This window comes from Ranitomeya variabilis, chromosome 4 (genome assembly GCF_051348905.1).
Source record: "Ranitomeya variabilis isolate aRanVar5 chromosome 4, aRanVar5.hap1, whole genome shotgun sequence".
Lineage (NCBI taxonomy): Eukaryota > Metazoa > Chordata > Amphibia > Anura > Dendrobatidae > Ranitomeya > Ranitomeya variabilis.
The window spans coordinates 695,964,655-695,984,647 of record NC_135235.1 but is presented as its reverse complement, the minus strand read 5'-3'; the positions used below and the strand labels follow the sequence as shown (position 1 = coordinate 695,984,647).

The 19,993-nt window shown below is 46.8% G+C and overlaps 1 protein-coding gene across 2 annotated transcripts in view; it reads right to left on the bottom strand.

The window, feature by feature from the left end:
* Positions 1 to 19,993, bottom strand: part of LOC143767661 (uncharacterized) — a 43,921-nt gene that overhangs the window by 16,899 nt on the left and 7,029 nt on the right. The window contains exons 2-6 of one of the 2 annotated variants that reach the window (XM_077256124.1): positions 4,952 to 5,101; positions 4,643 to 4,822; positions 4,445 to 4,568; positions 4,264 to 4,361; positions 3,975 to 4,065 (exon numbers count right to left, since the gene is read on the bottom strand). In XM_077256124.1, the coding sequence (XP_077112239.1) occupies positions 3,975 to 4,065; positions 4,264 to 4,361; positions 4,445 to 4,568; positions 4,643 to 4,822; positions 4,952 to 5,101 (643 nt within the window). Of the gene's footprint in view, positions 1 to 3,974; positions 4,066 to 4,263; positions 4,362 to 4,444; positions 4,569 to 4,642; positions 4,823 to 4,951; positions 5,102 to 19,993 lie in introns of those variants that run through there. The other variant, XM_077256125.1, reaches the window with a different exon arrangement.

The following is a 19,993-nucleotide window of genomic DNA, read 5'->3' as shown; positions in this document are numbered from 1 at the left end:
CATTATACTCATCAGGGGCTTACATAAAAGCCATGGGGATCCATATAAAAAGTATAATGCACACCCCCATAGTCCTCCTTATAATATACTGCACAGTTCATAGTCATCCATATAGTATAATACACTCCCCATAGTCCTCCATATAGTATTATGCACTCCTCAGTCCTCCATATAGTATAATACACTCCTCATAGTCCTCCATATATTAAAATAAACTCATCATAGTGCTCCATATAGTATAATACACTCCTCATAGTGCTCCATATAGTATAATACACTGCTCAGTCCTCCATATAGTATAATACACTCCTCAGTCCTCCATATAGAGCAGGGCAGATGGATCACATGGGGATAAGGGGCAGGGAATGCATGGGGGTGCAGGAGGACTCAGGACATGGGAGATGGGGAGCATTGGGGGACCAGGGGAGGAGGGACAAGCGGTGTTCGGGGGCCCAGAGGAGCACAATGACCTAAATCTGGGGACCTACAAGGACATGGGGCACTGGAGAGCAGGGATGAAACGGGGCTGGTGTCACAGAGGGCCGAGGACGCTGGGGGCCGAGGACGGCGACACACGGGCAGCAGACACACCTCACTGCCGCCAGTCTCATACACCTCCATGTTCATCCCCGGATCCTCCACATGGCTGAGCTGCTGCGGCATCCCCCTCCTGGGCGGCTCAGTCCACGTGCCACCCGCCAGTCCTGGAGCCACCTGTTCCCGGTCCCAGCAGCCGCCACAGGCTCTGCCAATATGGCGACCGCCATCACCTGTGCAGATGCTGCACTGCCTGGGCCCCGCACTCAGCGGGTGCGCGATGAAGTGACGTCATCGCGCACCTGCAGTGTCAGAGGCAGAGGGGAATAATGGGAGAGGAACGTCAGCTGATGCTCTCTCCTCCATCATTGCTTTGAACTGTACCGGCAACATAGACGCCAGTATAGTTCAATGCGGCAGCAGATGCGAGGGGAGTCAGGTGCCTCTGACGTGCCGGGCCCCTGACCTGCCAGGCCCGGTCGCAGCGGTGACCGCTGCAACCATGGCAGTTACACCCCTGCATACACACACACCTAAGAAAACACACACACCCAAGAAAACACACACACCCAGGAAAACACAAACACACACACACGAGAACACACATAGGAAACCACACATACTCAGAAAATAAACACATACTTTTACCTGCCCTATTTAATTTGTCAAATGCCCCCTCCCCCCTGCTACTTAGCACAGCAAACCTTGAGATGGGCAGCTGGAGAGGTTATCTGGAATGTACTGGGTACTGGGCACAAAGAGCTGCCTGGCTGATCAGACATCGGAGACAGATCTGCACACGGAAGAAGAGGAGGCTGCGTGCGATCACTATGTAAGTATTGCACCCTCCTCCTCTTGTTGTGTGCCAGGAGCTGCCCCCTCTCACCGCAGCCTGCACATTACTGAAGCCGGCCATGGCTCCGGCCATAGGTGCACGCTGCATGTCCCGCCCCCCTGTTCCTGCTCATCACACACTGCACTGCAGGTCCTCCAATGGCCCTCAGCAGCTGCTTAGGCACCGGCCCGGGGGTCATATGCATTTCTGCCACCCGGCTCAACCCGCCCCTGAGTGCAGATGTCACGGAGTTACCACGACAGAGCAGTACCAGAAGACCGCAGCGTCTGATGGCTCCTGCTTTGCCGCTGAGAAGTACTTCTCCGGCGTATTAAAAATGTTTGTTTTCTTTCAGCAGGACAGGGGTTAATAGGCCATGCGGAAATCCCTTTCAGCTGTGCTCAGTTAGCCACTCCTCTCTCCTTTAAAAGCTAGGCCTTCTGGTCAGATCCTTGTCTGAGATAGCACTTGCTAGATACTGTAGACCTGGAGTAGTGAGGAGCTGGTGTTTGGAGAGCTGGAGGAGTTTATTGTGCCACAGTTGTTTGGTTTGTACGCTTGGAAATTCCTCATCCTTACCTGCCTTATTTTCTTCCCCCGTCCTTCACACCCTGGTGAATACCACTGTTATTTGTGAGAGTATATTTTGTGTGAGTGGAGTTTTCTTTTAGGCTGGGTTCACATTACGTTAGTGGCATCCGTTAGACGGACTACGTTACACAGCAGCATAATGCGGTGTAACGTCTGTTTAACGCCGCCATTGACTCCAATGTCGGACGCATCGCTAGCGCACGCCCACAATGGGTGTGTGCTAGGGGTGTGCCATCATCGAGTGACGGACCCTGAGACGCGGGCTGCAGCGTTTCCGGGTCCGTCACTGCTAGCGCAGATAGACCGTATGTGTTGAATGGGCTGCTGTAAACGCAATGTGAACCTACCCTTACCCTTGTAATGGTTCCCCTGTTTGTCGGGTTGGTGTACTACGGTACACGGTAGCTCCTCTCTTCCCCGGGTGGGGAAGGGGACAGACGCAGGGCTGCAGTTAGGAGACAGGGCAAGGGAGGAGGCCCCATCCTCGCCATCTGAGGTATCCTGGGGATCAGGGCGAGTTAGGGCGCCCCCTAGTGCTAGGGCCAGGAAAGGTGCCCCTGGTCCCAGTTTACTCGCCAGTCCAATCGTGACAGCAGAGCTGTGGTGTCTTAAAGTTAGATCTCGGGCATTTGGCAGAAGAAATGTACACCTCTTGTCAACACTACCCGGGTGTTGTAGACTCACATAAGTGAGGCAGGCCGATCCCAGGACAATCAAACTTTCATACAGAATCAATCTGTAAAAAAAGACATTTTTTTTAATTCTATGTTGCATCTTTACCAACAACATATGTTTAAGGGGAGAGCTTCAACACTAAACTGGAGTTGCACTCATTTATGGTGGACAATTGCAGCTGCTATGAGCCCTGACCAGAAGAGTGAAGAAATTATTAACGCCCCCCATTTCAGGAGAGATTGTGCAGTAATCCGAATTCCTTAGGATCGAAAACAATGTAATTTATGACGTGGGATGAATCCATGACACTAGGGCTTGAGCCATGCCAACACATCTCCTGCAGGCGTGAGTAAATGTATATTACAGCCATCAGCCACGCACAGCTAAGGCTACGTTCACATTTGCGTTGTTGGGCGCAGCGTCGGCGACGCAACCAACGCATGTACACAACGCAGCGTTTTGCGACGCATGCGTTGTCATAAGTTAGTAAAGATCTGGAGTTTCGGCGCAGGGAAAACGCTACAAGTAGCGTCCTCTGTGCCCTGTCTTGTGCGTCAATATGAGGCATGCGTCGTAAAACGCATTACAACGCATACCGGCGCATGTCCATGCGCCCCCCATGTTAAAGATAGGGGCACATGACGCATGCATGGGTATCCGTCGACGACGCTGCGCTCAACAACGCAAATGTGAACGTAGCCTTAGAGATATATCATGGCACAGGAGTTATGGTTTTTATGTACTTTATTGTGACCCTATTTGAAGTTAGTCAGTTTAAAAAGGAAATGAAAAATTAAGAAAAAGGTAATCTCTGTTATTATTGTACAGAAATTCACACTTGGCCTCTCTGCACATTCAATGTTGTTGATCATAAAAACGAAGTTTGTCCAAAAAGACTGGACCTGGTCTGGTAGGGACCATATGAGCACATTCAGCAGCACAGAAGGGAGAGAAGGTAGATTCATCCAATAATATATCAGGGTTCTAGGGAGCCAACAACATCATTACCCTCTGCTTTCTCTTACAGGCCCATCATAATATTTTTCTTCAAGTGATTTTCTAACTTGTCAGCACATTCTACGCACGTTGTCATTTTGCTTTGTAGTTTACTGATCTGGCCAGGTAAGGGTCAGCATCTCCTAATCTCAGAGGGTAGGTGGATCCTCCAGTTTCTAAGGTCTATAGAAAAGGGCTTTCAATGCCCAAAGTAATTTGTGCAGTTTTTTGGTGGAGGAGAATGTTGTGGTCTAGAGCCGGCTACAAGACCGATAAAGCAGCCACAGCCGGTGACTGAGAACAATCTCGAACTTCTCTGCATTTAGTGGTCACTACTCACCTGGGTAGTCATATGTAGGAATCTCCTCTTTACACCGCTCATCACCCCTCACATATGTCTCTGTAGTAGTAATATGGGTCAGATCTTCACCCTGAAACAAATATTGTAAAAGTCACAGACAGATGGAGAAGTCACATCTATGATCAGCTCTAATCCTGCCATCTCCACCATTCTCATAAAACAAGTATAAAACATATAATACTGGTGGATAAAACAAGACTGAGCACAAGACCTTCACAGCCATCTACACATCACAGGTGAGATCTCCTGACATCTTCTCTCCATCTACCTGATGATCCTGAGGAACATTGGGATCTTCTTGTTTACAATCCTGTGGAAGAAGAGTACAGGGACATCTCTCTGGTGTTGTCCTCTTACTGGATAGATCTGGAGAAAACACATACAGGGACTGAATTCATTCTTTTCATACAGATAACTATAGGCCATGTGTATTTAGTCCTGTCTATTACCTGATAATGGAAAGGGCTGGGGAACCTCCATCATGACGTCATTGTACAGATCTTTGTGTCCTTCTAAAAACTCCCACTCCTCCATGGAGAAATAGATCGCGACATCCTGACACCTTATAGGAACCTGACACATACAATGATACCATCATTTCCCCGATCCCTTCTTAGCGTTACTGTATAATGTCCCAGCAGTGTCACCTCTCCAGTCAGCAGCTCAATCATCATGAAGGTGAGTTCTAGGATCTTCTGGTCATTGATGTCCTCATGTATCAGGGGGTGAGGTGGAGGCCCCATGATTGGGCTCAGGGGTCTTCCCCATCCCTCAGACACAGGGTCCTGACAGCGCTCACTAGAGGTCTTCTTCACTACTGTGTAATCCTGGTTATGGAGAGACACATTAATAAATCTCACTACAGACATTTCCAGAGTCTTCCCCTCTCTAGTTTTGTCCATCTGTTTTTCCCATAGATAAGAATGATGTAATGTGACATCATCAAAATCTCTCACCTCTCCAGTAAGCCGGAAGAGGATCTCTAGGGTGAGGTGTAATATCCTCTCCCCCATCTTGTTTCTGTTCATATCCATCTTTGATTGGTAAATCAGGAAAATTCTCTTATATAGAAGATCTTCACCAAGAGGATCCGATATTGTAGAGACCTGAATGAGAAGATGAGCCGATGTAACATCATAAGAATCCTGTGTAATAATACAATTACTGGAGATAATAAGGGAAACATATGAGTAGATAGAACGTGTAGATGTTGTATTTTCTAATCTTGTATGGACTGGAACATAAGCTGAATTACTGACTAAGACATCTCCTCCATTCCCCCAATCACTGCCTATGTTACTGCTTCGGCAGCTGATTAGCTGTAGGAATTACAAGTTCATTAGGACTGACTAGAAAATACAGAGACTGGTGGAGACCCAAGCAGCAATGGTATTTTTATTATTTTACAACATTCTTTTTTTTTCCTGACATCTACTAATAAAACCTATATATTTAGGCCACAGACAACAAGCAGTTTCTTCCTCGGAGTCGGCAGTTGAATACGTTCCTCATAGACTCATCTTCCATAACGCTAATTCTCATCTCATTTACCGACACTGGAATCGGCATTGGTAATACTGCAGGAGATATTCATTACACGGGACAGGAGAAATAACTACTTCATGATGAGGACGGCATCTTCATCTTCTACTACGGCTCTAGAAACATATTTGGCCAGAGTCCGTCACTGACTCCATCCCCACCGGCCTCTATATGAAGGTTTCCCGTCTTCCCCGCACTGTAATCTTCTATCACGTTAGATCTCAGGTCTGATTCACACATAGAAATTTTAGGCTTTTATAAAAGCTTTTTTGTAAGAACAGCAAGAAAGGAAATATATGAGGCCAATGTCTCCATGCAGGCTTCCATATATTACATGAAAAACACACAAAAAAAAGGTGTGAAAATATTAAAAAAATAATTATAGTGAAGTGTTGAGGCACCAAATAGAAAGTTTTTACCCAGTGTATGGACACATTGAACCAATGTTACAACCTCCACTATAATAAATCTTCAGGGTGGTGCATAGACGTGAGACTATTTATAATCAAGAGAACGGAATTAAGAAAGTCAGCACTCACCCCTTTTACAAGATATTTTAGTCCTTTTTCATTTGATTCAGGACAATGACAAAAAGTGAAACAGTACTAACAGCGTGGTGGCAGGCGCAGTGATTTCCAAAAAAAAGACACTTAATTTGCACTTCTACTGGTTCATGTTCTACTGGTCTATGAACATGGACCAGTAGAAGGACTGAAGTATCTTCTAAAAGGGGTGAGTGCTGATTTTCTCCATTCCATTATCTTGATAACAAACATAATATTGAAGATGGTAGTACTGTGAGAACATTATACTGTTTGGGGTATGGTGGTACTGTGAGAACATTATACTGTGTGTGGGGGCCAAAAAGGGGGCACTGTACTATGAGAATAATACATGTTTCATTGAAAAGGAAGTTGAAAAGGAACAAAACCATTGTGATTCTTATAAGGAGACAACACAAACCCCCTAAATATAACATTTTATAACAGCCCCACAATCTGTGACTCTTCAGTGTAAAACGCTCTCTCACCATTGGATTAGAGCTGATACTATGAATCTAAAGGGACTAAACAGACTTTCTGTCACCTCCATAAAGGGGCACTTTTCCGTGTTTGTCAGAACTGTCCAAGATTTATTAGAGGTGATAGTTTCCGCCCAATTAGAAGGGACACCTGTGGATATACTTGATATACACAAGCTCCATACATTACACGTGTAAAGCACCACTTACACACTTTCCCAGGGTTTTGAAAGATAAAATAAAACTAGCCCATTCGTCAAGACGCTATTCACCAGAGGAGGCATACACTTTCCTTGACTCCCACACGGATTCAGCCAGTGAGGAAGATCCCACATTCCTTTAGTCCTCCTCTTCCTCATCTAGTTAGGAAGGACCCCCAGAAAGGCACCCTAGGACCCAGGCAACTCCTCAATCGATCCCACATAGATTGCACCCCCCAAAAATTATCAGCCCGTCATTCCGGATTTCATCCGCAGCTCAGGAATCCAGTTTGATACCACTGGCCTCACTGACATTGACTTCTTCAAATTCTTTTTCAATGAGGAAATAATAAATCTTATGGTGGCCCAGAAAAACTTTTATGCCCATCTATTTTTCGCCAAAAATTCCACGTCATCATACTCTAGATGGACCCCTGTAAATGCAGCAGAGATGATGACATTTTGGAGAATTGTGCTGCATATGGGCATAGTCAGGAAACCAGAGCTTTGGCGATACTTGAGTACTGATATTCACTACAGTACACCGATATTCTGTATGGCCATGACAAGGACACGATCTGAAGAGATCCAAAAATGATTGCATCCCCGAGATGATCCGAACTTTGATCGTCTATATAAAATTCGGCCAGTAGATGAACACTTTAGCAGAAAATTTGCTGACGCATACTACCTCTAAAGGAACATCGCTATAGATGAATCTCTGGTTAATTTCAAAGGGAGGCTAAAATTTTAACAATACCTGCCCAGTAAGAGGGCCAGGTACGGAATTAAACTGTACAAACTGTGTGAGAGTACCTCAGGGTACACCCACAGATTTAGGGTCTACAAGGGAAAGGACACCCAGATTAACCCCCTGGATGCCATCCTGTCCTGGGGTGAGTGGGAAAATTGTGTGAGAATTGCTGCACCCACTGCTGGATAAGGGTTATCACCTCTACATTGATAACTTTCACAGCATCCCACTCTTCAAGACTGTCTCTGTCAGAAGTACAGTTGCCTGCAGTACCATGCGAAAAAATCAGAGAGGCCTCCCTAAGCCACTAATTGGGCAAACGTAGAGAAAAGGGAAAAGCCGAGCCCAATGCAGCAACAACATGCTGGTGGTCAACTATAAGGACAAAAGGGAAGTTCTTATCTTCACCACCATACACCGTGACAACAGCTCCCTTGTCACTGTTCGTGGTACCACAACAAGAGTCCCAAAGCCAGATTGGTACATAGGGTACCATACAGTGTCAAGCAAAAAGCTAAACTATGGTACAAAAACTTGGCTGTGCACATTGTATAGATGGCACCATACAATGTTTTTGTGCTGTTCTGATCTGCAGGCAATACGGGCACCTTCCTTCAGTTTTAGGAGGTAGTCATCAGGGCCGTAATGTTTTGCACTCAGGTAGGTGAGGGTTCCGGTACTTCTGAAACTGATAGTGCCCATATTGTGCCAGGTCAACATTTTCCAAGACTGGTTCCCCAAACTGCAAAGAAAGGAAGATCACAAAAACGGTGCAGAGTATGCTCCATGAGGGGAATCCGAATGGACACAACTTACCATTGTGAAACCTGTCTCAAGAAGCCTGGCCTTTAAATTAAGGATTGCTTCAAAGCATACCACATGTCCACAAATTAAAAAAAAAATAGTTTTTACCCTGTTGACACAACACACTTTTATAATCTGACTAGCTGAAGAGCCCGTTCATGCACATGCATAGTAACTAACTGTGGTTAGTTATAACAAATTATAATGATTACATTGCACAGAAATTCTCGCTGTATGTCATCTCCTCCGGTATGTAGAATATACCTGTGTGTCATCTCCTGTATATAGTATATACCTGTATGTCATCTCCTCCTGTATATAGTATATACCTGTATGTCATCTCCTCCTGTATAAAGTATATACCTGTATGTTATCTCCTCCTGTATATAGTATATACCTGTGTGTTATCTGCTCCTGTATATAGCATATACCTGTATGTCATCTCCCCTGTATATAGTTTATACCTGTATGTCATCTCTCCTGTATATAGTATATTGTTATGGACCTGGTGGTTAGTAGCACCCGGAATGACCAGATAGTATACACAGAATCGGGACTAGCTCTGGGGAAGTGGGAACTCTGCTGACCGCAAACCCTACTCCTATCACACCACTAGAAATAGCCGTGGAGCGTGCCTGACTCTGCCTAGACGCCTCTTCACAGCCTAAGAGCTAACTACCCCTAAAGATAGGAAACAAAGCCTCACCTTGCCTCAGAGAAACTCCCCAAAGGTAAAGGCAGCCCCCCACAAGTATTAACTGTGAGTTAAGAGGAATATACAAACACAGGAATGAAATAGGTTTCAGCAAAGGAGGCCAGTCTAACTAAACAGATTGAGGATAGGAAAGAGATCTTTGCGGTCAACACAAAAAACTACAAATAACCACACAGAGTGTGCAAAAAGACCCCCGCACCGACTCACGGTGCGGTGGTGCCACTCTGCACCCCCAGAGCTTCCAACTAGCAAGGAAATATCATGGTTGCAAGCTGGACTAGAATTTTAGCAAGAAAACAATGAGCAAAAAATAAACAAGCAGGAACTTAGCTTCTGCTGGCATAGACAGGTCCTCAGAAAGGTCCCAGAGAGATCTGAACCAATGCTAAGACATTGACAGCTGGCATACACTAACGATATGAGTGGAGTTAAATAGAGAAGCCAGTCTAGCAACAAATGAGGAGCAGGTGAGGAAAGCACCTCAATTGCTAGTAGCTCCACTCACAGCCACCAGAGGGAGTTCACAGACAGAACTCGCCGAAGTACCATTGATGACCACAGGAGGGAGTTCGAGAACGGAACTCACAACAGTATATGCCTGTATGTCATCTCGCCTGTGTATAGTATGTACCTGCGTGTCATCTCCTCTTGTATATAGTATGTACCTCTATGTCATCTCTTCCTGTAGATGATGTATACCTGTATGTAATCTCCCCTGTATATACCTGTATGTCATTTCCCCCTGTATATAGTATATACCTGTGTCATCTCCTCCTGTATATAGTATATACCTGTATAACATCTCCTCCTGTATATAGTATATACCTGTATGTCCTCTCCCTGTATATAGTATATACCTGTATGTCCTCTCCCATGTATATAGTATATACCTGTGTGTCATCTCCTCCTTTATATAGTATGTACCTGTATGTCAGCTCTTTCTGTATATGGTGTATACATTTATGTTATCTCCTCCTGTATATAGTATATACCTTTGTGTCATCTCCTCCTGTATATAGTGTATACCTGTATGTCATTTCCCCTGTATATAGTATATACCTGTATGTCCTCTCCCATGTATATAGTATATACCTGTGTGTCATCTCCTCCTGTATATAGTATGTACCTGTATGTCAGCTCTTTCTGTATATGGTGTATGCATTTATGTTATCTCCTCCTGTATATAGTATATACCTGTGTGCCATCTCCTCCTGTATATAGTATATACCTGTATATCATCTCCACCTGTATATAGTATATACCTGTATGTCATCTCCTGTTTATAGTATATGCTAGTATGTCATCTCCTCCTGTATATAGTATATACCTGTGTGTCATCTCCTCCTGTATATAGTATATACCTTTGTGTCATCTCCTCCTGTATATAGTGTATACCTGTGTCATCACCTCCTGTATATAGTATATACTTGCATGTCATCTCCTCCTGTATATAGTATATAACTGTATGTCATTTCCTGTATATAGTATATAACTATGTGTCTTCTCCTGCATATAGTATAGTATAGTAGACAAGATTGATACACAGTATGGGACTGTGGAGAAGTTTGTGCCATGTGAGGTAATAAAAAATCATAAGTAAGCATGCGCGGGTATAACGCGCAGTTATGGCTGTTACTGGGAATAGTGGTGGCGTATATCTGTAACTTGTGCAGGCGCAGTTCGTGGCCATAAGGTTGTTATTGTGGCTGCACAAGTAAAACATAAATGTCACCGCTATTCCCCACGCAGGCGCAGTAACAGCCGTGTCATTACCGCACAGTTGTGGCTGTTACTGGTAATAGCGGTGGTGTATATCTGTCACTTGTGCAGGCGCAGTTCGTGGCCATAAGGCTGTTACTGCGGCTGCACAAGTAAAACATAGATGTCACCGCTATTCCCCACGCAGGCGCAGTAACAGCCGTGTCATTACCGTGCAGTTGTGGCTGTTACTGCGCATGCTCGGGAATAGCGGAGACATGTATGTCACTTGCACAGGCGGAGTGCAAGTGACACTGCGCTTGTGACACTGCCACGGTCACTGGGGGACGCAGCCTCTGCGGGTGTAAGCTGGGCGGTAGCCACTGTAGGTGTAAGCTGGGGGGCAGCCTCTGTGGGTGTAAGCTGGGCGGTAGCCACTGCAGGAATAAGCTGGGGGGCAGCCTCTGTGGGTGTAAACTGAGGGACAGCCTCTGCGGGTCTAAGCTGGGTGAGGGGGCCTCTGTGGGAGTAGACTGGGGGGAAGCCTGTGCGGGTGTAAGCTGAGTGAGGCAGCCTCCGTGGGTGTAAGCTGGGGGAGCCAGCCTCCGCAGTTATAAACTGGGGCAGCCTCCATGGGTGTAAGCTGGGGGGGCAGCCTCCGCGGGTGTATGCTGGGGCAGCCTCTGCGGGTGTATGCTGGGTTTTAGCATCTGTGGGTGTAAGCTGGGAGTGGCAGCCTCTGCGGGTGTATGCTAGGGGGCAGCCTCTGCGGGTGTATGCTGGGTGGCAGCCTTTGCGGGTGTAATCTGGGGGGTAGCCTCTGTGGGTGTATGCTGGAGGGCAGCCTCTGCAGGTGTATGCTGGCGGGCAGCCTCTGCAGGTGTATGCTGGGTGGCAGCCTCTGCGGGTGTAAGCTGGGGGGCAGCCTCTGCGGGTGTAAGCTGGGAGAGGCAGCCTCTGCGGGTGTAAGCTGTGGGGCAGCCTCTGCGGGTGTAAGCTGGGAGAGGCAGCCTCTGCGGGTGTTAACTGGGAGAGGCAGCTTCTGCGGGTGTAAGCTGTGGGGCAGCCTCTGCGGGTGTAAGTTGGGAGAGGCAGCCTCTGCGGGTGTAAGCTGGGAGAGGCAGCCTCTGTGGGTGTAAGCTGGGAGAGACAGCCTCTGCAAGTTTTGTAAGGTCAGCTATTAGTTGCCACTCTATTCCCCTGTAACCAGACAACACCTGTCCACTGGGGGGCGTACGGGAGATATTGGGGGAAGTCTCGTATATAATGCAGAGTATACAGAGAATCAGTGTAGTGGTAGCTAATGCTGCCTGCGGTCTGTGCTGTGCACTGTGCGGTATATACGATATCAGTGAGGACAGGACACACACGGCTCCTACCGCCCATCCTATTACCCGGCCCCCGCCGCAGGACACGTAATGTCAGCGCTTCCGCCTCTCACTACAGGCAGCAGAGGCATTCGCAGTCTCATAGCAACCAGAAGCCTCATCTGTACAGTGAGAGGCGGGCAATGCTCCTGGCTGCACGGATTTCTGTGGGCGCGGTGCCTTATGGGATTCGGGAACAGCAGCCAGAAGTCCCAACTGGCGATTATTTATATAGCTGCTGTGATGCAGTGACCCCTGTAACAGGTAGGGGGCACTGCATGGTCTCCCTAGTATGCACACAGAGGTGTATTGAGGCCATGAGAGTGCATGGCAGTTGCATGCATGGCTGTGGTAATAAGACAAAGTCCGGCATGGTGATGAATGAACGATATGTGTGTCGCAGAGGGGAAGACTCTGCGCTGCCAGCCTGAAGTGATGTGGTGTTCTGGGACCTATAGTCCCACAAGTATGTTGCATGTTGTGTAATAGTCATGGGAGGTTGGCAGGGCTGTTATGACCTGGTAGTTAAGGAGCAACATGAGATGAGCTCTGAGGAGGTGGTATCTGTACTGACCGCAGTTCCTGATCCTAACACCAACACTAGAAATAGCCGTGGGAAGTTCCTGTCACTCCCTAGACACCTCGTCACAGCCTGAGAACTAACTACCCCTAAAGATGGAAACAGAAAGCTATCTTGCCTCAGAGAAAATCCCCAAAGGAAAGATAGCCCCCCACAAATATTGACTGAGTGGAGAGGGAAATGACATACACAGAATGAAAACAAGATTTAGCAAAGGAGGCCAATACTAACTAGATGGACAGGAAGGTATACTGTGCGGTCAGTATTAAAAGCTAAAAATCCACACAGAGTTTACAAAAAATCTCCACACCGACTCACGGTGTGGAGGGGCAAATCTGCTTCCCCAGAGCTTCCAGCTAAGCTGAATATATCATACTGACAAGCTGGACAAGAAAAAACATAACATGAGCTGAACGATTAAGTCCACAGCAAGTGGACAACAAAAGAACAAGCAAGGACTTATCTTTGCTGAAATGGACATGCTATCAGAGAAATCCAAGGAGAGATCTGAATCCAACCAAGAAACATTGACAGCTGGCACTGGCTGAAGACTAGAGCCAGGCTAAATAGCAGAGCCAGGAAAGACGATCAGTGGAAGCAGATGCTAATGCTAAACCGAAGGAGCAGCAGTTCCACTCAAAACCACCGGAGGGAGCCCAAGGGCAGAATAAAAAAAAAATGCCATTTACAACCACCGGAGGGAGCCCAAGAACGGAATTCACAACAGTACCCCCCCTTGAAGAGGGGTCACCAAACCCTCACCAGAGCCCCCAGGCCGATCAGGACGAGCCAAGTGAAAAGCACGAACCAAATCGGCAGCATGGACATCGGAGGCAACAACCCAAGAATTATCCTCCTGGCCATAACCCTTCCACTTGACCAGATACTGAAGCTTCCGCCTCAAAAAACGAGAATCCAAAATCTTCTCCACCACATATTCCAACTCCCCCTCAACCAACACCGGAGCAGGAGGATCACCAAAGGAACCACGGGCACCACATATCTCCGCAACAAAGATCTATTGAAAACATTATGGATGGAAAAAGAAGCTGGAAGGGCCAAACGAAAAGATACCGGATTGATAATTTCAGAAATCTTATAAGGACCAATAAAGCGAGGCTTAAACTTAGGGGAAGAAACCTTCATAGGAACATGACGAGAAGATAACCAGACTAAATCCCCAACACGAAGCCGGGGACCAACACACTGACGACGGTTAGCAAAACGTTGAGCCTTTTCCTGAGACAATGTCAAATTGTCCACCACATGAGTCCAAATCTGCTGTAACCTGTCCACCACAGAATCCACACCAGGACAGTCAGAAGGCTCAACCTGCCCTGAAGAAAAACGAGGATGAAAACCAAAATTACAAAAAAAAGGCGAAACCAAGGTAGCCGAACTAGCCCAATTATTAAGGGTAAACTCGGCCAACAGCAAGAAGGTCACCCAATCATCCTGATCAGCAGACACAAAGCATCTCAAATAGGTTTCCAAGGTCTGATTGGTTCGCTCAGTTTGGCCATTTGTCTGAGGATGAAATGCTGAAGAAAAAGACAAATCAATGCCCATTCTAGCACAAAAGGAACGCCAAAACCTAGAAACAAACTGGGAACCTCTGTCAGACACAATATTCTCCGGAATGCCATGCAAATGAACCACATGCTGAAAAAACAATGGAACCAAATCAGAGGAGGAAGGCGACTTAGGCAAAGGTACCAAATGGACCATCTTAGAAAACCGGTCACAAACCACCCAGATAACAGACATCTTCTGGGAAACAGGAAGATCCGAAATAAAATCCATGGAAATATGCGTTCAGGGCCTCTCAGGGACCGGCAAAGGCAAAAGCAACCCACTAGCACGGGAACAGCAAGGCTTGGCCCGGGCACAAGTCCCACAGGACTGCACAAAAGAACGCACATCCCGGGACAAGGAAGGCCACCAAAAGGACCTAGCAACCAAATCTCTGGTACCAAAAATCCCAGGATGACCAGCCAACACCAAACAATGAACCTCAGAAATTACCTTACTAGTCCATCTATCAGGAACAAACAGTTTCCCCACTGGACAGCGGTCAGGTTTATCAGCCTGAAACTCCCGAAGCACCCGCCGTAAATCAGGGGAAATGGCAGAAAGAATCACCCCCTCTTTGAGAATACCAACCGGCTCAAGGACTCCCGGAGAATCAGGCAAAAAACTCCTAGAGAGGGCATCAGCCTTCACATTCTTAGATCCCGGAAGATACGAGACCACAAAATCAAAACGGGAGAAAAACAGGGACCATCGAGCTTGTCTAGGATTCAACCGCTTGGCAGACTCGAGGTACCGTAAATCAGATTCTTATGATCGGTCAAGACCACAACGCGATGCTTGGCTCCCTCAAGCAAATGTCGCCACTCCTCGAATGCCCACTTCATAGCCAACAACTCCCGATTGCCGACATCATAATTACGCTCAGCAGGCGAAAACTTTCTGGAGTAGAAGGCACACTGTTTCATCAAAGAACCATCAGAACTTCTCTGAGACAAAACGGCCCCTGCCCCAATCTCAGAAGCGTCAACCTCAACCTGAAAAGGAAGAGAAACATCCGGCTGACGCAACACAGGGGCAGAAGTAAAACGACGTTTAAGCTCCTGAAAGGCCTCAACAGCCGCAGAGGACCAATTCATCACATCAGCGCCTTTCTTCGTCAAATCAGTCAGGAGCTTAACCACACTGGAAAAGTTAGCAATGAAACGGCGATAAAAATTAGCAAAGCCCAAAAATTTCTGAAGGCTCTTCACAGATGTGGGTTGAATCCAATCATGAATGGCCTGGATCTTAACAGGATCCATTTCTATAGCCGAGGGAGAAAAAATGAAACCCAAAAAAGAAACCTTCTGAACTCCAAGAAGGCACTTAGACCCCTTCACAAACAAAGCATTAGCACGAAGGATCTGAAATACCATCCTGACCTGTTTCACATGAGACTCCCAATCATCGGAAAAAAACAAAATATCATCCAAATATACAATCATGAATTTATCAAGATAATTCCGGAAGATATCATGCATAAAGGACTGAAACACAGATGGAGCATTAGAGAGCCCGAATGGCATCACAAGGTATTCAAAATGGCCTTCGGGCGTATTAAATGCTGTTTTACATTCGTCACCCTGTTTAATACGAACAAGATTATACGCCCCTCGAAGGTCAATCTTAGTAAACCAACTAGCCCCCTTAATCCGAGCAAACAAATCAGAAAGCAAAGGTAAAGGGTATTGGAATTTGACCGTGATCTTATTGAGAAGGCGATAATCTATACAGGGTCTCAAGGAGCCATCCTTCTTGGCAACAAAAAAGAATCCCGCTCCCAACGGTGATGAAGACGGGTGAATATGCCTCCTCTCCAAAGACTCTATAACATAACTCCGCTTGGCGGCATACTCTGGCACAGACAGATTGAAAAGTCGGCCTTTAGGGAACTTACAGCCAGGAATCAAGTTAATAGCACAATCGCAGTCCCTATGAGGAGGAAGGGAGCTGGACTTGGGCTCATCAAATACATCCTGGAAATCCGACAAAAACTCAGGAACTTCAGAAGAGGGGGAAGAGGAAATTGACATTAAAGGAACATCACTATGTATCCCTTGACAACCCCAACTAGTCACAGACATATATTTCCAATCCAGCACTGGATTATGAACCTGTAACCATGGAAAACCCAGCACAACAACATCATGCAAATTATGCAACACCAGAAAACGACAATCTTCTTGATGTGCTGGAGCCATGTACATGGTCAACTGTGTCCACTACTGAGGTTTATTCTTGGCCAATGGTGTAACATCAATCCCCCTCAAGGGAATAGGGCTCTGCAAAGGCTGCAAGGAAAAACCACAGCGTCTGGCGAACTCTAAGTCCATTAAGTTCAGGGCAGCGCCAGAATCCACAAATGCCATAACAGAAAAGGACAATAATGAGCAAGTCAGGGTAACAGACAAGAGAAATTTAGGCTGTACAGTACTAATGGTAACAGACCTAGCGACCCTCTTAGTACGCTTAGGGCAATCAGAAATAGCATGAGCAGAATCACCACAGTAAAAACACAGCCTATTCTGATGTCTGAATTCCTGCCGTTCTGCTCTAGTCAAAATCCTATCACATTGCATAGGCTCAGGACTCTGCTCAGAGGACACTGCCATATGGTGCACCACCTTGCGCTCGCGCAGGCGCCAATCAATCTGAATGGCTAGAGACATTGATTCGTTCAAACCAGCCTGCGTGGGGAACCCCACCATAACATCTTTAAGGGCTTCAGAAAGACCCTTTCTGAAAATTGCTGCCAGGGCATACTCATTCCATTTAGTGAGCACAGACCACTTTCTAAATTTCCGGCAGTATACCTCTGCCGCTTCCTGACCCTGACACAGAGCCAGCAAGGTTTTTTCTGCCTGATCCACAGAATTAAGTTCGTCATACAGCAATCCGAGCGCTTGAAAAAATGCGTTTATATTGAGCAATGTAGGATCCCCTGACTCAAGGGAGAATGCCCAGTCCTGAGGGTCTCCATGCAGCAGAGAAATTACAATCTTCACCTGCTGAATGGGGTCACCAGAGGAACGGGGTCTCAAAGCAAAAAACAATCTGCAGTTATTTTTAAAGTTCAAAAATGTGGATCTATCCCCAAAAAACAAATCAGGAGTGGGAATTCTAGGCTCTAAAGCCGGAGTCTGAACAACAAAATCTTGGATACTCTGTACCCTTGCAGCGAGTTGATCCACACGAGAGAACAAACCCTGAACATCCATGTCAGCGCCAAAATCCTGAACTACCCAGAGATTAAGGGGAAAAAAAAGACAAAACAGGCTGCAGAGAGAAAAAACATAAAATGGCTCAGAACTTTTTTTTTCCCTCTTTTGAGAGGTATTCAACACATTGTTGGCCAGCTGTACTGTTATGACCTGGTGGTTAAGGAGCAACATGAGACGAGCTCTGAGGAGGTGGTATCTGTACTGACCGCAGTTCCTGATCCTAACACCAACACTAGAAATAGCCGTGGGAAGTTCCTGTCACTCCCTAGACACCTCGTCACAGCCTGAGAACTAACTACCCCTAAAGATGGAAACAGAAAGCTATCTTGCCTCAGAGAAAATCCCCAAAGGAAAGATAGCCCCCCACAAATATTGACTGTGAGTGGAGAGGGAAATGACATACACAGAATGAAAACAAGATTTAGCAAAGGAGGCCAATACTAACTAGATAGACAGGACAGGAAGGTATACTGTGCGGTCAGTATTAAAAACTAAAAATCCATACAGAGTTTACAAAAAATCTCCACACCGACTCACGGTGTGGAGGGGCAAATCTGCTTCCCCAGAGCTTCCAGCTAAGCTGAATATATCATACTGACAAGCTGGACAAGAAAAAACATAACATGAGCTGAACGATTAAGTCCACAGCAAGTGGACAACAAAAGAACAAGCAAGGACTTATCTTTGCTGAAATGGACAGGCTATCAGAAAAATCCAAGGAGAGATCTGAATCCAACCAAGAAACATTGACAGCTGGCACTGGCTGAAGACTAGAGCCAGGCTAAATAGCAGAGCCAGGAAAGATGATCAGTGGAAGCAGCTGCTAATGCTAAACCCAAGGAGCAGCAGTTCCACTCAAAACCACCGGAGGGAGCTCAAGGGCAGAATTCACAAAAGTGCCATTTACAACCACCGGAAGGAGCCCAAGAAAGGAATTCACAACACAGGGCTAGTTATGTGAGATGGGCGGGACAAACTAGCCACACACACCCACACTCCCACCCAGAGGAGTGGTTAAGGATATATAATGTGACCAGGGTGTGGGTCACATGTCCCTGTGTATGTTCCTGTGTTGGAAGACCTGGGAGTAGGCTTCCTGAAAAACACATGCTGGTGTTGGGAGGTCCTGGGAGTAGGACCGGATCCCTGAGCAGCACTTAGTGAAACTGTGGACCGGGATAATCTGTGTTGGGGAAGCTACCGACCTTCGGTGGGTCTGGACTAACTAATGTGTGCCGCCCAGGCAAGTTGGTGATCCCCGTGAGGCAGCCTTCCCAAGAGAGGACTGACAAGGAGTCAACAGGTGGGGAAGGAGCTCCCAGAAGGTACCATAGCCTATTGGTGCTAATTGTTTCTATGAACTGTGTGGTAACCCACGGCAACTGGTCAGAAGAGGACCAGCATGTTTAGTTGCTGCAAATGGATAACGTGTGGCTAATGAGTTAAAGCCATAACCTGTAAAGTTCTATGGCCTATGTGATATCCTGTTGGTGATGTAACCTGGCTTACGGTACGGTTTATGAGGCTGTAATAAACCATTTGTTTGGAAAAACCGTGCCCGTGTGCTTGAATCCCGTGCCAAGCGAGTATTCCCCAATACACTCAGTAAGAGCAATCTTACAATGCCTATAGATACCTGTATGACATCTCCTCCTGTAAATAGTATATACCTGTATGTAATTTCCTCCTTTATATAGTATATACCTGTATGCCATCTCCTCCTGTATATAGTATATACCTCTATGTCATCTCCTCCTGTATATAGTATATACCTGTATGCCATCTCCTCCTGTATATAGTATATACATGTATGTCCTCTCCTCCTGTATATAGTATATACTTGTGTGTCATCTCCAAGTTCCCTCCCGTCTATACACGGTGGAGGCGCAGTGTCCCAGCAGCACAGAGCATTTCAGTGCTGCGGCTCCACCCATTGAGTATAATACCATTTAGTTAGAAATTGTAAAGGAGTCATTTAGAGCGGCATTAGTTGTAGCTGTCAGGGCTGGTGATAGGGGCAAGCAGACCAGGCTGCTGCCTGGGGCCCCCGCTCCCCCAGGGGCCCCCAGCTAGCGGCAAGTTGCGCAGCCACTATGGGGCCCCTGTGAGGCAGGCAGGCCCGCCTGCCGCCAGTGCTGACTCCCCCACCGCATTGAACCATACCGGCGTCTGCCAGTACAGTTCAAAGCAATGATGGAGGAGAGAGCGTCACCTGATGCTCCCTCTCCCATCATTCCCCGCTCTGCCTCTGACACTGCCGGTGTGCGTCATCGTGCACTCACCGTGTGCCAGGCAGTGCGGCAGCAGCCGCTGACACAGGACCAGGGAGCAGCGCCGGCACGAGGAGAGGTGAGGAGCTTGTTTTTTTTTTTTTACTGGACTGTGGGGCCATTCTTGGAAGGGCAGGGAAGGGGGGATGTGGGCTGTGCTGTATACTACTGTGTGGGCTGTGCTATATACTACTGTGTGGGCTGTGCTGTATACTACTGTGTGGGCTGTGCTGTATACTACTGTGTGGGCTGTG